General features: G+C 34.8%; 1 protein-coding gene across 5 annotated transcripts in view; it reads right to left on the bottom strand.

Moving 5' to 3' along the window:
- PPP1R12A (protein phosphatase 1 regulatory subunit 12A) overlaps positions 1 to 18,286 on the bottom strand; it is a 1,052,766-nt gene that overhangs the window by 957,934 nt on the left and 76,546 nt on the right. For 4 of the 5 annotated variants that reach the window (XR_007630003.1, XM_050324436.1, XM_050324434.1 and 1 more), the window contains exons 11-19: positions 17,496 to 17,590; positions 14,374 to 14,496; positions 12,629 to 12,790; positions 12,012 to 12,188; positions 8,392 to 8,482; positions 6,696 to 6,893; positions 6,357 to 6,522; positions 4,313 to 4,431; positions 3,066 to 3,131 (exon numbers count right to left, since the gene is read on the bottom strand). Coding sequence is in view for 4 of the 5 variants with exons in the window: in XM_050324436.1 (XP_050180393.1) it covers positions 3,066 to 3,131; positions 4,313 to 4,431; positions 6,357 to 6,522; positions 6,696 to 6,893; positions 8,392 to 8,482; positions 12,012 to 12,188; positions 12,629 to 12,790; positions 14,374 to 14,496; positions 17,496 to 17,590 (1,197 nt within the window). In the remaining variant the exon portion in view is untranslated. The remainder of the gene's footprint in view (positions 1 to 3,065; positions 3,132 to 4,312; positions 4,432 to 6,356; positions 6,523 to 6,695; positions 6,894 to 8,391; positions 8,483 to 12,011; positions 12,189 to 12,628; positions 12,791 to 14,373; positions 14,497 to 17,495; positions 17,591 to 18,286) is intronic. The other variant, XM_050324437.1, reaches the window with a different exon arrangement.

Raw genomic sequence — 18,286 nt, forward strand, 5'->3', positions numbered from 1 at the left:
TGGCTAAGATAGATTTCCAGTCCATTTCATTATAACCTAACCACAGTTGTAGTATCTAGTCAAAGGACTAACTTTTTTGTTTGTTTTGGGTTCTTTTTAATTATTATTTTTATTTTTTAATGCATCATACTGAAAAATAAGCTTCACACAAACACATTTTGACTTTGAATCCTTTATCTACCAAAGCAATCTTCTGACTTACTTATTTTTAAATGGCTATCCTAAAACTTAGTTCTAAGACTGTCTTTAAGAACACCACTTTCCTTTAAGAACATGGCATTTTTTGTGCTAATTGAAGAAAAATTCTGCCCTTAATATTACAAAGCCTGAGCAAAATTTCCTAAGAACAACATCCAACTGTAGAAGTGCTTAGCTAAGTCTAACTTCTTTTTAATAGCTCTCCTTTAGCTAAGGAGTCAAAAGACAGTTCTGAAGTACTGAAAAGCAAGAAATTCAAATTGAAATCTTACAAGACAGTTCCTTCAAAGACCTCCAACATGAATAAGATAATGATTTTTCTGAGTCCTTAAAAAATTCAGGCTAGAAACTATTTTGTCTGAGGTCCTTTAATTTTCTCTGTTGCATGCACACAAGACCTCCTCTCTTTAGTTAGTTTTAATCCCTGAGTTACCACCAAAGCCTTTGGAAGTTTACAGTTATCACTTTCCACCTCTGGCTTCTAGCTTCACCAAGCAATAAAAACCCAAAAAACAAAACCAACAGCAGCATCATAGAAGGGAGTAATACAGATTTTCAGCATTTCCAAACTTTTTCTTCCAAACAGCAGTACATCAAAGAATCAGCAGAATTGAATGGGTTAACTATTATCTGAACATCTGACACTGTAATTCTAGTTTACTCATATCTCTTTCTTCTCTTTTAATATTTTCTGCAGCTGATGTGACTAAAGAGCTTATATAAACTTAGCAAAATCAATTTATGTGACAGGGAACTGGTTCATACATTCAATTTATTACTTCACAGTTCTCCATACACTCCTATCTGATATTATTTTGATTTATAATGAAACCAGTTACAAACATCTTCTTTAGGAAGCATACGGCCTAGGAGAATGTTTTGACTCCTAAGTCAAGCCATGACTATCACAGAATCATTAAAATTGGAAAAGATCAACCTTTTACTGACCACCACCACATCAACTAAACCACAGCACCAACTGCCACATTCAGTGTTTCTTGAACACTTCCAGCAATGGTGACTCCACCACCTCCCTGGGCAGTCCATTCCAAAGCTTAACCACCCTCTCAGTGAAAAAATTCTTCCTGATGTCCAACCTGAACCTCTCCCAGAGCAGCTTGATGCCATTTTCTCTTCTGTTGGTTATTGCCTGGGAGGAGAGGCCAATCCCCACCCAGCTATAACCTCCTTTCAGGTAGCTGTAGAGAGTGATAAGATCTCCTATGAGCCTCCTTTTCTCCAGACTAAACAATCCCAGCTCCCTCAGCTGCTCCTCACAGGACTTGTGCTCCAGACTCCTCACCAGCTCTGTTGCCCTTCTCTGGACAAACTCCAGCCCTGCAATGTCTTTCCTCTAGTGAGGGGCCCAGAACTGGACACAGCACTCGAGGTGTGGCCTCACCAGTGCCAAGTACAGGGGACAATCACTGCCCTGGTTCTTCTGGCCACACTCTTTTTGGTACAGGCCAGGATGCCCTTGGTCTTCTTGGCCACCTGGGCACACTGCTGGCTCATGTTCAGCCTGCTGTTGACCAACACCCCAGGTCCTTTTCCCCTGGGCTCCTTTCCAGTCACTTTTCCCCAAGGCTGCAGCACTGCAAGGGGTTGTTGTGACCCAAGTGCAGGACCTGGCACTTCGCCTTATTGAACCTCATAAAAGTGGTCTTGGCCCATCGATCCAACCTATCCAGATCCCTCTAAAGATCATTTGTACCCTCCAGTATATCCATACTCCCACCCAACTTGGTGTTTTCTACAATTTTAGAGAGAGTGCACTCAATTCCCTCATCCAAGTCATTGATAAAGACCATAAACAGGACTGGTCCCAATACTGAGCCCTGAAGAACCCCACTCGTGACCAGGCTCCAGCTGGATGTAGCTCCACAGCTCTCTGGCCACTTTATAACCCAGCAAAAAATGCACCTGTCCAAGCACTCTCAGTCAGCCAGTTCTCCACACAGAAGCACCACAAGAACATTCTACCAAAATTAATTTCTACAGAACAGACTATGGGGTAATTACAGATTTAAGAATAATATGTACTACTGGGAGGAAATAAAACAGGACTATGCATTTATGTTAATGTGACATGGAAATAAAAAAAGAGCACAGAATGAATCTCTTAATTACAGTATTTAAGGAATGTGCAATGGAAACTTTTAGAAAAAAGAGAGAAATATCACTTCAGTTTCATTCCTCAGTAATGAATCTGATTCTGTAATTCTGTAGTGTGTTAGTCCAGGTTTTATGTTCAAAGTAATACATTCTGCTATACCATGTTATAGTACAGCTGATGTTACCAATTCCTTTTAGCACCTCTTCATCCCACTGTCACACACCATTCAGTTTTTAAGGATTTCTCCCATCCGATCAAGCCTATTATACTGTATTCTACTGACTTTTTAACAAGACCAATACTACTGAATCAGGATGTTTTTAAAAAAATTATTTTAATCAATGGAGAAATTACATACATTGTGCTCTTCAACTCTATATGCTTCATTAAATTTTCATACTATTTTTTAATTATAATAATGACAGTACGGGGTTTAATTTTAAAAGGTTTTAATTAGTGCACATAAGTTATTGGGCATAATTTACCTGAAAATAAAAGTACAGATCAACTAAAGATTTTTGCAGGGCAGAAACTGAAAGCTCCCTCCAATAACTTGCTGCATCATGTCTCTGACCTGTGTGTCAGAAATTTAATTTACATCTTCTGTATGACAATTCTATATAATCAGAATGGAAGACAAAACCTATCAGTTTTGGCCACTGCTGATATCTGAATCCAACTTCAATAGAAATTTTACAATAAAAATGTATTTGTTAGAAAGTTAATGAACAAATTATCTTTCTTCAATTACCTGACTTTCTCTCTTATTTGTTCCTTCTTCTGAATCAGATTGATGATCCTGTTCATTTTCATCACTCTGGTGAAAGAGGTGGGAGAGGAACAATAATTAACTGTTGAAAGCATAGCGAGATTTTAAGCATTCTAGACTTTTGATATGAAAATGTAAGACCAGCAGAATACTCTATAGATAATATACAGGATATATGAAGAAAATTCTCAAAGAGATACATGTTTTCAGTACCAGAAGGAGATGAAACCTAACTTTGCACATGAAAATCTAGCTTTTACATATTGATCCCATGACAAAGAAAAGGGAAGAGGAGCCTGAAACATCAACTATAGCCTTTCTATTCTGACAGCAGTACACGGTTACTTGTAATGTGCCAAATAATGACTCTCCTTCTTACAGATTTGGTACGTATGCAAAATACTGCACTGTCAAAAGCTATACATGTAGTTCTCAGTTGATCATTGACAAATGCTAAATACTTGTTTATCAAAGAGAGGAAGTTACTTGAAATCCACATAATGCTTTAAATCTCTGAGAAACCATTTGTATGCAAAGGAAAAAAAACACCTGATAATGAAAAAAATTCTTACACACAAATTTTGAGATATCTTGTAATTAATAGCATTATAATAATTACACAGCTAAGACTTCCCCTCTCTCCTCCTCCCTGCAATTTTGACAACATACTGGAAATTCCATATTAGATTTGACAAAATTTGAAAAGAAAACTTAAACACATATGAAATACTTATTTTGATATTCAACTCACACTCTCTTTTAATATTTTCTGCAGCTGATGTGACAAGAGATTATATCAACTTAGCAAAATCAATTTATGTAAGTATGTGACAGGGAATTGGCTCACACATTCCATTTATTTCAGAGCTTATTATAAAAAAAATTCTTATACACAACTTTTAAGATATCTCATAATTAACAGGATTATAATAACATAATAAAACATTTGTTCAGTAATTAATGTGTTTCCTTAGATTATGATTAATTCCTATTAAGTTATGGTTACTACAGTGTTCTAGAATTCTTGTTAGCACTATCAACCAAACAAAGACTTAATTTTGATTCTGCTCCTGAAAGCATCAAAACAAAGAAAAAGAGAATATATAACGAGAAAAGCATTATTTTTTCTAAAACATTTAGTTATATACTGTATTACTCTAAACTATTCTCTATTTTAAGAGTACACTATGCATAAAGAGTGTACTTTGCTATAAGCAAAGTTTACTTACATCTTGAGTCCAAAAAGAAACTCCCGTAGGTCTTCGTTTTTCTCTTGGTCTCCGTCTTTCCCTTATAGACTTAGGCTGTGACTTATCTTCTTCCTTTTCTTCTTCATTTTTGCCCCCTTCTGTTAATAACAGTTTTCTTATTCATTGAATTATGACACAATCTAATTTGCTGAAAATTTTCTGAATACTTCTCAGTCTTTAATACTAATTCTACCTCAGATCCCTAGACAAAATGTTTCAATGTAACAATAATCCCAGTAAGTCAAACATCTGTGTCAGCAGATGCATAACAGTACAAAGGAAGAGAAGATAATTCTTCACCATTCTTCATCAAACAAACTTTTCTTTGCTTACATCAAGAATTCAGTATTAAAAAAAATTCCAACTTTTAAAAGTCTATTAAGTCCTCCTTAGAGTCCTTCTTTTCATCAGTCATCTCCATCTTTGCTCTAAGGAAGAATAAAATGCAATCTCCTACATTAGATTATTACTGTATTACACGGCCTTTTTCTTTAAAATAAATGCAACTGCAATTCAAAACAGACATAGTACCTCAGGATTATGTTTGCTTGACTGTATGTTTGCAAGTAATTTGTAAAAAAAAAAATTTAAACAAACCTAGCCAAACCAAAGTACTTTATTTATTATCACATAGCCTATTCATAGTCTCATGTTCTTTTATTAAATAAAGCAACCACAGATTTGAGTTCAGACAGAAGCATCACTGATCACTAAAAATTAAAAACCACCATCAGTAGACTTCAGAGGTAAATAAACATTGTTGTGTGAAGTAAGAATTAAACAGGAAAGCAGGGAAACACAGATATTTGTGGTGATCACAAATTTGTGGTGATTGTGGTACCTATCGTAGTTAAATAACTTTGGACTTGACCACTGGGATTTCAGATGGTAATGTATTTCTCCTCCAAAGTCATAATGTGAAAAAATATAAAACCTGCTGTAGCTAATATTTACCCATGAAAATCTTTTCCATATAACAGTGTAGAAAGAGCTTCCTAGATGAAGTATGCCATTACTGAAGAATCTTAATCCAAATTTCAGTTCACTTTAGGACAAAGGGAAAAAATTCAGAAACCCTATCCCTGAATCTTAACCCCAACAATTTCCTCAGCAAATACCACTTTAAAGAACATGGCAAGACTGCTATATAATTCATGGAGATCTTATCAATAGATGGTTTTATCTGACCCTCTGTAGAACAAAATTATTGATTTCAATCAGTAACCCTATTAAACCCACTGATTAATAACTTGAATTAAAATGTTTCTCTCAAGTCAACTGTGGCAAGCCTCCAAGAGAGACCAGGAGATTGCACTGCACATCAACAGGCTCCTCCTTTGGCAGGCAAAGTATCAGGCACAACATCTCTCAGAATTATAGCAGGTGATTCACATTTGAAATGAGGGCAAAAACTGTGACATCAGAGAAAAGCTTTTTTATGATCTCTGAATCATGCATCTAATCCGCAGTTTAAGATTACATAAACCAGTTAAAGTATCCAGAAGCATGGTTCCATTAAATATTCTGAACTACCATGGGAAGCATGCCCTTCCCTTTGTTTTCAGCTGTTCAGGAAACCCTGATATGTCCTTAAAGCAGTAAAGCATCATTTCAGTCCTTCAGTGTAGAAGGACTGAAACAAAACCACTGTCCTTTACCAACTATGTAATCAAGGAAAATTCCTTCTTAATACCTGCAAGTATTTAGACTCTGAAATACGGTATTTGATAATAGTTGCTATGTTAAAGCAAAAATGAAAGCATTATGTGGATACTTACAGTAGTATATTTGACATTTCTATGACCCAACGATGGAAAAATACTAAATGGTTGCAAACAACCACCAAGTTCAGAAAATCTTTTTTCCTCTCCATATGTAAGTTTTGAATTTCTTACAGAAGACAGGAACAAGGCACATCCCAGTAGTCTTACATATCACACCTCATTTTGAGGTACCTCTAGAACATAAGCTACCCTTTGTGAACTAAGACAAAAAAAACCCCTTCACAAAAAAGTACTCCTACCTCTCTCACTTTCCTTTGTTCCACTCCGAGAATAGGCAGAAGTTATACCTATAAGGCTGTTTGGTCTGTTTAGTTGACTTGAAGTTGATAAAGAGCTAGTGGAGGTGGAGAGCGAAGACGTGGACGATGAAGTTGAAGCTGAAGTTGGTCTATAGCGATGATACGGCTATTCAGCAGAAAGATGTCAAAATTAATTTACCAAGGTTAACAAATACAAACCATGGGATATTAAAACACTTAACTATATGAATAATTCTTATAGTGGTACCAAAATTAAGTTATTAAAGTTGGATCAAGATACGTATTTCTCTACCTAGAAGAGACTCATCATGAAAATACCTCTTCAACAGTTCGGGAATATCTTTGTCTATAATCATCATCTTTAGTTTCAGATTCTTTCTTTTCTTCTTGTTTTTCTTTGTCTTGCTTTTCTTTCTCCTCTTTTTCTTTTTCTTCATTTTCCTGTTCTCTGGTTCGTGTGGGACGACTTCTTCCTATAGTTTTTTCAGCTTCTTGAAGATCTGTCAGTGTTACACCCTGTGAAAAGAGCAGTCAGTGAACACCATTTTAATATATCATTGATATTAATGTAGGTGATCACATTACATAAATAAATATTTTGAACAAAAAATTCAACTTAAGAAAATTAAATGCATCTAGTGAGAAATAAATTTTACCTATTCTACCTATAAGTTTTCCTCTTGAATCTTGGAACCAAACATCCCTCTATAAGTGGCAAGTGTTTGTTGTAATGTGATCACCACAGATTCTCCAGCAAGACAATTTTTAGTTGAACTAACACATACAGATTGCATAGAAGATCCTATAGAGATAATTTAAGAACCCACTAGATGCTTCCAATATGACCATAAAGCATATGAAACATTTCTGAAAGAACCCTAAAAATATAACACATCATATTTTCAGAAATGTTGATACTTTGTAATTCACTCCATGCAACTGGATTTTTAGGCCAGCAAGACATAAAAAATTGCACTGACAGCACTAGAGAAAGTTGTAACTTATTTCTTAGTTCGTTGTTATTCTGAGACTAAAATCTAGTCTTGAAGTAAGCTCAGAAAGCAAACGATTTTTGAAGAAAGTTTTTCTCTACTACGCTTATCAGCTGATGCATCTGACTGAGACATTGCTCAAAACACTTTGTAATCTGTTCTTCAAAGGCAACTTTGCAGTTTACCAGTTATTTAGTTGGTTTTTGTGTTGATAAAGTTTTAATAGAGTAATTACTTGTAGCTTTTTTACTGTATAGATTCAACAATAGTTGGTCGGTAGTTTAACCATCATTCAGGGCTCTGAAAAGTACTAAGAAGTAAAAATAACTCCGGTAAGATAAAGTTGTATCAAGAGTGGATCTCTTATTAGGAAAGGTAACCAGAAATATTTGAGGAGTTTAAAACTGCAAAGATTTGAAAGTAACATCAGTAAAAAAATGTAGACAGAGACTCATCCTTAAAACAGGTAAGGACAATGGCTACAGTATTTTTGTGCTGTTTTTCAGGGCCTATATGCTGATTATTCTCAGTTTCTCAGCAGACAGTGGTTGGTAGTTACTCCACTGCCCAAAGAGAATTCAAGTACCATTAGAGATACTCACTCTATTTTGCTATTGCCCCATCGTTCCCTATGTTAGGATTGTGCTAGTTGCAACTCACTGTAAGGAAGTTCTCACAGAAACTGCGAAGAACAACCAAATATATCAGTATGAAAACTGAGAGAGAGAAATGTTGCAAGGAGACACGCAGTTAGATACTAGATTATTAACAAGTAACAAAAACCTCTACAAACTCTCTTCTAGTACTTTTCTATCTCCACAGCCACTAGACTGAACGTATTATTTCTGTGTCATGGATCTTGTTAGCTATTCATGTGTTGGTCAGCTCAATCACATTATCTACAACAGCCCCTGCATAGAAGAAAAAGAATTAGAAATGGATGCAAATTCAGTATGCCTGTTTCTCAAGTATTATGTTATGGGTATGTTTCCATAAATGTAGAAGCTTCAATATTACTATACCTGCGTAGATCTTCTAGACTGTCTTGCTTGCCTGGATCTAGCTTTTCTTTGGGACTCTGACTCTTCATCCCGTACTGGAGTGAGGTATGATCTAAAGAGTTAATTACAAACAAAATTGGCAAATGATAGTTTTTGTACAAATGTATTAAAAGGTCAGAATAAACCCCCACAACATGATACAACTGGAAACCAAAGTAGTCAGAAAAAAATCTTTAACTATATAAACCAGGTTACATTCTAGATATTTCATCCATTTCATAATAATCTATTCATCAAGACAGCAGCCTTAGAACTCAATTCAAATACACAGTGTTTTCTTACTTAATTTAGATTTCCTTTTTCAATTTTCTCTAAATATAACTTCAGCTTTTTTGGTATTTCACTAGTCTACTAAGTACTTCTTCAGGGATAGAAGACCTCAGGGATTCAGGGATATAGACATTTATACATCAAGTATGTGTGTGTATTAACTTTTAACATTACTTGTAAGCTTTTAGAAAAAGCTAAATGTACTGTTAACGCAGAGAACCTAATTATATCACTTACTGCACCAGAAATTAAAAATCCTTGAGGAGGTGGTTACTACATTTTCATATGAATCATTTATATTTTGAGTAAACCAGCTCCCTTTGAAAAAAATGAGCTTAAAAATAAATCCTCATGAAACCCACAAAAATCCTGCAGAGTAAGCAGGTAATTGTAATTGAAGCCAAAAGGCTACCGGAGTAGACAGACGAAGTCTGGACTCTTTAAAGAAATTCTCCAATGCAGGTAACTGGGATTAAAAAAAAAAAAAAAAAAAAAAAAAGAAAAAAGAAAAAAAAGAATTTGTATGTATGTAAAACTATAATTAAAGAATTTAGTAGGTCTTAATGCATTAGTTGATTTTCTACTACAGAATATTCTGGGAATGCTGCTATAACTTCACACTGTTTTGGAATCCATAGATTAGCTGAAAATTAGAAAAAAAATAAATTTGAGAAGCAAAATCAGAAGGTTGCTAAAAGGTTGCTTAAAACTCAAAGCCTCTCTGAGCTTCTTTAGATCAGATTCTGTAATATTTTCCAATTGTCTCTTTTTATATGTCATTAGTTAAGAATAATTGGCTAATGATTCAGTAGTTGGCTAGTGATTATGCCATCATCTATTAACACTTAAATAATGTATGGAAAGAGAACTTGTTTGATCATCTAATAATATATTTGTTAGCCTTAGCACATACTAAACACAATACTGAAACAATTCTAAGACTTAAAAATAAATTTCATTTACACAGTAAATGAAGTATCACTACTTATGCTCTAACTCTATTAAACTAATTACCCCTAAAACACAGGAAAATACTTACAATTAACTACTATACTTAAAAATGTTGAAACAACTCCCGTTGTATGACACATCTCAAAAAGCCTACATTATGTTAATTTGATTTCCCTGTCCTATTCTCTTGCAAATAGCATTTTTCATTGACTTTCCATTTTCCTAGAGCTCTGGGCCCTATGTACATTAGGAAAAGGGTGCCTTTTAGGTGCTTTAAATAATGTGACCTGAAACATTATTCACCTAGAAGGTTTTGACTGCAGACAATTATAATCTTTAGGGTTTGAAAATTGGTACAGATTCTTGCACATAAATTAGTTTTTGGTAACTATCGTACCTACACCTACCTCCCAATAAATCTGAAATATTTTAAATTATTCATGATAAAAAGATTTAACAATTCAAGTTTGTAATTTTCTTCCCTGTTTCTCCAAACCAGTCCCAAAAAGTCATACAAAGACTATAGCTTCAGCTATTCCAAAAGGATGTGCCATTACCTGCTTCATTATTAAAAGTAGTTTCTAGTGTCTTTATTTATTTAATATCTTTGGAATACTGTTTCAAACATACTTTCTAAATACACAATTTCAGTCTATAACCACAGACTAACCAACCTCTTTACTTATGAAAAAATTTAGCATGTAATAATTAATATACATACAATTTTTTCATGTGCATATAAACATAACATACACACACACACATATATGTATCTGTATATATACAGATACATATGCCTGTGCTGATATTTAGAGAACTACTTTCTCGCATGCAGCAATTATTCAAATTTTGTTGGTTATTAAGATTTAATGGATGTCCTAATACAACATGAAGAGTGCCTCTACAGCAGTATGTTACACAGTCATCCTAGTCAGACAAAACCAAGGAACTGCAGGTATCTAAAGCCTGTGTAGTATGTGCACATTAGTATAAACACACTAAACGAGAGTAAACAAGACAGCAAAAGCCTTAATTCTAAATTTCTTGCCTTTACAGATGATATGAGACCTAAATAGCATTTGCATTTTAAAATCTGAACTATTTTTGATAAAAAGATGCATTTTGTTGGTTTTGCTTTTCATTTGTTGGGTTCAGTCAAATTTCACTTTGGAAAAGGCCTATTCTGACTATGGTTGTTATTGAAATTGGTTGTTAACACATGTGGGCACTTTCTGAATTATGGTGGAAAAGAATAAAAACATAATCAATAATCCACATTTCTGCAGAAGTTATTTCAGTTTTGGGTATAAGGAAAGATTATGGAAAACAGGCTACCTTAATTAGGCCTAAAGCTATAAGCAATCTTTAAATGCTGCTGCCTTAAGTGAACCAGAAGAATGCAGGTTTCTTGTGTAATAAGGAACAGCTTCTTTACCTCCGTGAACATACAGAGATACACATTGATACATGAGTTACATTTCAAAACTACTACAGGAGCAACACAGAAATCTGAACTCGCATTTCAGCAGAAGGGTTAAAGGATAAACATTTATAAACATCCTGAAGAAGAAGAACCCAGGGAAAGCTAACAGGAATTAACAATCTTTATGAAATCTTATTTTTGCTTCCATATATAGCAGGAAACAACTCTTTATGGAAACATAAATATGCACCAATCTTAGCTCATCTTCCATATAACTGTAAACAGAAAAACACACCATATTCTTAAAATAAGATTTACATCAGCTTCTTACTCATTCTTCATATTGAATATCTCTTAAAGCATTGCCTTTACAATTGTATAATTATGTTTCAAGTAGAAGAGTCCCTAAATGATGCAATGAAATAAACAGAATGTGTTGGGTTCAATACTTTCTTTTCAGAATTGCCAGGCATACAAAGTAGTTGAAAAATGCTATGCTATAACTTATTAGCATACTGCCAGTGCCACACTAGCTCAATCAGCAGCAATGTACTTGTAGTAATTAATTAATGACTCATTATTTTTAATTCAGTGTTTTTACAGAGTTCCATTATGGGTATTTTTAAGAGGACTCATTTAGTCTATTAACAGAAATATAAATATGAAAATACCACACACCGAATGAGAACCCAAGGCCAGTCAAAAACATATGGCATTGAAGTTTAAATTTCATGAATGGTCTCTACTAGTACTAAGCTCTTAGATAAACTGAAACATGTTTCAGTTGAAACTAGTTGTTTCAATGCACAGAAAGAAAACAACACTGCTTTACCTACTGTACTCTCCAAATTTGTGGTAACCAACACATTCCTTTAAGTAAGAAAAGAAGTTATAAGTTTTGTGTAAGAGCAACATTACTCTTAGGACCTTTACACACCTCCGTCTCTCCCTGACCTCTGATGTTGAGGACACAGTGCCAGAAGTAGCTGTAGTCATGGCTGTGGTAGTGGCTGTAGCATTTACAACAGATGGTGCAACAGGAACGGTCACTGCTGTAGGAACACTGTCCTTTTCTTTCTCAGTACTATCCTCAGCCCACAAACGATTTGAGGTACTACAGCATAACAAGCAGCAACACAAAAAAAGAGAAAAGGAAACAGCTAAACAATGAAAGCACTTTACTAAACAACTAATAACATGTAAATTGAGGGATGGATTTTTTTTTAAAAGACAGACTGAGAAATGTCTCTACTACGAAAGCTCAACTTGAGCAATTAAATTGAATAAATTAAGAATTAGCAGTTCACAAGACTGAACTTTTATTCTTCACACCTAACATTGGATTTATTCTTTTATACCAACATGGCTGTCACTTTACAGTAGAAAGCCATTCACAAGTTTTGAGCCAAATTGTACAAAACCAAAACAAATGTAACAGGAAAGTGAAAAAATCCAGAGCCCAAGAATCTACTGAACAAGAACGCATGCACATACATAAGCACACAGTAGACCTGACAAAAAAAACAAGAAACAAAAGTGTGCTGGTGCCAATACCTGCTTTGTACACCTGCTGAAGTAGAACCCGTTGTACTCTTCGCGGTAGTGTTTGTGCTGGCAGGCAGTGTTTTCTGAAGACCAGCAGAAGAGGTAACTGTTGATGCAGTACTTGGAACGTTAGAACTTATCAAATCATCTTGTCTTCTACCAAAGGAGCCACTGAAGGAGAGATGTATAATGGCTGCATTTATTACTTATCTTTGCTCATTAAAATATTACCAAGCAGGAATGACCCAATAAATTCCTGCCCATATATTCTGTGCCTCAGTTGAGTCTTGGAAACTTCTGGGGCAAAAGAAGCATTTTCTTCACTGTTTCCTTGACTAGAACTTTTAATTTACGACTTCAGAGGGCAGCAGAAGTGTCCCTTAGTCCTGACCATTTCTTCACACAATGAGGAGAAGAATGGAATCTCATTTGTTTATGTAAGACTGTCTTGATCACATCTACTAAAGTATTCATATAGGGCCCCCAATGTCCCATTTTTAAACTGCTGTTTCACCCACACTGAATACCTCAGAAAATGCAGAACTTCACTGCACAGCTTGTCAGAAAAGAAAATGTCACTCCTCTTATAATTTTAAGCCAATTAAATGAAATGCCTTAAAAAAATACTTAAATTATTCTCAGAAATAATAACCTCCCACTCAGGTTATTCCCTTGTTCTTCAAGTTATAAAGGAGACCCAGTGGCTTCCACATTTTTATCCACTGGTTCTGGCTGAATAAATTTTGCACTACCAGGTCAGAATGTGTGCCCATGACTAAATCTCAGAATGCACAGTTAGGACAGACAAGAGTATCATTGTTACTAATTGCAAAAGCTTTAAGGATAAAGATGTTTCTTTGTCATTCTGCAATGGATAATTTTTTCTATCAACTTTAGAGTGACAAATGAAAAATAATGGTACAAGAGCAACCAATGAAATACACTGTTAAAGCACAACTTGCAATTTAAAAGTGGTGAGCACATTTTGTTTGAAGACTGGAGTGTAAACAGTTAAAGTTAACATGCAAAAGTTAACATGCAAACTTAACATGCAAAGATTGTTCTTATATATCAACTGTTGATCTGTTCATATGTTCTATCTAGAACAGGAAATCTGAGCAACATCCTTCCTAGACTTAAAGTTAGGAAAATTGACAGGGATTTTTTTTAAGGCAGGAGGTTATCAAGGAATTAAGATGTATTATGCGGTATGAAACAGCCTAATTACATGCCACTGATAATACCAATTATTTATTGATTCAAGACTCAAGAAAATGTTGAGTATCCATCACCACATACACCAGCAGCATGCATCAATATGCAGCTTAGTTAACCTTTTTTTTGATTTAGTCTTTTGAGCTATTTATCACTCCACTAATTACAATGAAGAACTTGACTTAAATAGCTACACTGAAACTATAAAACTAAGAAAACATTTCAACATTTAAAATAGTTATCTTTGACTACTGAACTCATCTGGAAAGAGTCAAATGAATCCAAAACTGAAATAAATCATAGGAAAAAGGAAGCATATAATTTTAATTACACAGTAATTGTTGCAATACTTTAAGCTAGTAAAAATTATATAGTTTTAAAATCAGCCCAACTATTACATCAGCATGCAATACATACTTTGCCATTATTATGAACATTTCAACATGTTATCATTCAATTTTCAGCTGTCCTTACTAAATAATTCGGTACTTGTTTTCTTGATAACTTTTAAGCTTGAAAAAAAAAAAGAAAATCCACACCTTCTTTGATAACTTGTGTTTAATGATGTAGGACCTTCATTCAAACTGTTTTTCTTGACATCTTCCTCCCATTTTCTCCTGGTATAGGAACTGCCACCACGTATTGAACTAGCAGATGAGTCTCTGAAAAAAGATTTTAGTTTAGCAAACTCATATTAAAGAAGGCTGTTCTTGATGTGAACTGAACAGCAGCTTCAAATTAAAACCATGGATAACACACTTAAAATAAACATAACCAAACAGGAATAAAATTACCTTTAAGGATAATCACTTTCAATCCCCTGTGGAAAAATACCACATTCCTACTAATGCCATTAGAAATATTAGGAAAAAGCAGCATCAGAAGAAAACTGCTAAAGAGGATTTGACCAGGATGAAATCAACTGCTGGTTTTTCTCTGTGACCATTGTTGGCTTTGTTTTTCCCAGAATAGGAAAAAAAATATCTACCTGTTTGCCCCTGAGATTATCCAATGTCATACAGGGGAAACTGCTTGGGTTTTTTAATAGCTGATTTACCAGGATTTTTCATTCTTTGATATTAAAAGAAGTTGAAAAGCTGACAAGCCTTCAGAACTCATGATACTGTAGACTAGTGTAAACAGGTTTGCAGTAGTCATTCCTGAGTGGCCTGCCGTGCATCACTAGCTGACATGACTTTAGTTGTAAGGAATTTTCAGACTGTTGTTGCAGTTTATAGCAGCAAGAAACAACCTTGCAAAAATCTACTTAGAAAAACTATGCTGAAAACTGATACTGAGATTCAAAAACTGAATTTCTAATAAAAATGTGAGTTAAAGATTTGAAGTAAAGTTCAGACAGAAGCGAAAATCCCTATGTCTTTCACAAAACTATAAATAAAAGGTAACAAGGTGTACAGAAAAATAAAACAAAACTTTGTAAAGATGTATTTTATGTTCAGATACCTCTGGCCATCAGAATGCACCTCTTTTTGCACAAGAATTTTGCTAGCACTTCTGCAGTTGGAAACAACTTTAGAAAATGATGAAATAGTAACAATGCAGTGTTATTTTCTACCAGCAAAGAGAAGCATAAATAGTGAGATATCACCTTACACAGAAAGGTCCTGTTGCATTAGAAATTTTTCATAATTACTCAAGGTTTCACTTTGCCAAGACACAGTAAACTTCAGCACTTTTGCTGAAGTTCTGGCCACTCAACTGAGGCTGCGTGTCTGAGATTTGTCAACCTAAAAGCCCAGCTAGGATTCATCTTGAAGTCATTTCCATCACTCACAGTCATTTCCATCACTAACATCCCTAAGGATGTCAGCTGGATTACACTACGTTACTGATACGTGAGACAAGTAGGTGTTCAGATAGGTAAAGGTAGAACCTGGCATTAAGCCAGGCAACAAGGACAAAGATCTGTGACAAAGGCAGAAACCTTAATAATTTATTAAGGTACCTGTAGGGCAGATGGTTAAATTCTACACGTAAACAAGGTCAGAATAATTGTCAAAAATCTCTTACGGCTTTAGGCAGGCAAGATGGGTTTTCTACATACACTAGGCAAAGTACTGGTGCCTAAACAGTCTGGCCTAAAAGGAGGCTTCATCTCTGGTACCCCAAGGCATACAGAAAGTTCTCAGAAAAATCAACTGTTTGGTGAGCACTGGGACAAATGAGACTGGTGACTGCAGTTAAGCCAATCCCCATGAGAAAAACTGCTATTGCTGACAACCACTTTTGGAACTGTGCCTGTGAATAAGGCATGATGGTTAAGACTGGCACATCAAGGACACAAATAAACCTCAACAAAAGGAAAACTTAATCCCTTTGTTACAACCAGTAACAGTTTCTAAGAAATAAAACTGTAAAGAAATGTTTGTCCAAATCCTAAGGTATCTTCTGCTTAAGACACTTTTAGAGAACAAGAGTTTTTGAAAAGATCTCAAAAGAATAAAAACTGAATAATAATAATCCCTGTATAAACAAACCAAAACTGGTAAATTCAGTCTCAAAGAATATAGTGTTCCAGAGAATGACAGCACAAACAAACTCCAAACTGCCCCATTACAGAAATACAGATTAAAAAGCATCTGGCCAAGTAAAATCAGAGATGCTAACAAATTACACTGCACTTTAGGGGAGCATGAGATCTGGGATATCCCTCTTCCAAAACAGAATTTGTCACCCAGAGACTAAACTTCAGCAATTTCCCACAAGCATAAGAGAAAGTAGTATATACCTTGTGTTTGCACTGAAAAAAACCATTCTCAAGAGTAGCAACAAAGACACTCCTCTTCAGGCATAAAGACATTATCAGTCTTATAGACAAGGATTACAATAGCACACTTTGAGCATTAGAGGATTTTCAGTTCAGGCTATTCTACATTCAGCTATCCAGACATGATCCAACAAAAAGCACGGCATTAGGAAGACCTCTAAGTTCTGTACTATGAATTCTACAGTAATTCAAGAAAATGTCCCAGCAGAAGTGAAAAATGGGAAGGTTAAGTTATGTTATGTTAAGGTAAGGTCATGTTACATTCTGACAATGTAAATACAACATGCAAGTACCCAAATCCTAACAGGTAGGAAGCCTATACATCTGTTTCTCTTGTACTGAAAGCTATAGAAGAAGTATCAGCCAAGAAAATAAAGTACTAAAGAAAATGTAAGGTCAACATGTAAACAAGAACAATAGAATGGCTCTAACCTAACTATGATCTCTGTACTGCTGCTGCACAACATGGTTTTAAGGAAAGACTATAACAAACACATCATTTTATCATTATCAAAAGTAATAATGGAGCCCAGTAGCAGCACTTCGTGACTCAGGATAAAACAGTAAAATACTTTTAGTATCCCTGAGTAGCTTACAAGTTTAGGACTTCTTATTTTGAATTTTATTTTCGTCCCCAAGAAGGCAACACTCATTGCCCAGTTCTGCTCTTGTCACAGAATAATTTGGACTTTAAGAAGGGTCATTATAATTTACATGATCAAAAACCTTCAGGGACTGGATTACCACATGGATTAGCATAATATATACAGCAGGATGCTACAAATTAGCCTTGTCTTAAAATACGTTAAGTTTGTCAGCCACTCTAAAATCAAGTAATTTTATATTTAAAAGAAATTGTGACTTCAGAATCACCTGTTTTCTTTTTCATCAATGTCAGAGGTACTGGCCAGCCGTCTTGGTATTGTAGGTGCAACATATGCGAGTCGAGTTCCTTTTCCATCTTTCTCCTGAAAGACATGCATTTTCTATTAAGTGTTACTACTATTGATCATACTACTAATTGTTTAGAAAGTCATCATCCTTGACAGCTTCAGCTGTATTTACTGTGACCAGATGATACAAATGAGTTTTAAGCTTTAGTAAAATATCATAAAGACTATAGCAGTGAAAAGAAACTTAATGTTTTCATTCCAGTGAGGTAAATGACTCTATTTCTTTTTTCTGCTTTGTGGCAGTACAATTCCACAATGATAACTGAAAGCAACTGGTTCAGTATTTTTATACAGTAGAGCAGATTATTATTCATACCCTTTAAAACAGAAACACTTGTTCTTGAAATAGAACCACAAGTTCTGTGTTGTTCAGTTACCTAAACAACACTTGTTTCAGTGGTTCAGTGTATCCATGCTTAATTTCGTAAATAAAGAATCACTACAAAATGAAAATGAACACAAAAGCGACTTCTTTTGTTTATAAGATTCTTTCAACATCACTCTTCAAGTGAGGCCAAAACTATCTAACCTCTCATGTCCCCAGAGTGTAAAAACTACTACTAGCACTGCAAGTCCTAAAATGGGGTTAAATGCCAGACTTGTACTCCAGATCACCAGGCAATGAAGGTGCATATTACACATTAAGAAGTACTACACAAAAGTTCCGTAATTTAACTTTTTGGAATTTTAGTAAAGAGTAGCTGTGTACTA

Source organism: Myiozetetes cayanensis, unplaced genomic scaffold (genome assembly GCF_022539395.1).
Source record: "Myiozetetes cayanensis isolate MyiCay16 unplaced genomic scaffold, myiCay2020 scf3, whole genome shotgun sequence".
Taxonomy (NCBI): domain Eukaryota; kingdom Metazoa; phylum Chordata; class Aves; order Passeriformes; family Tyrannidae; genus Myiozetetes; species Myiozetetes cayanensis.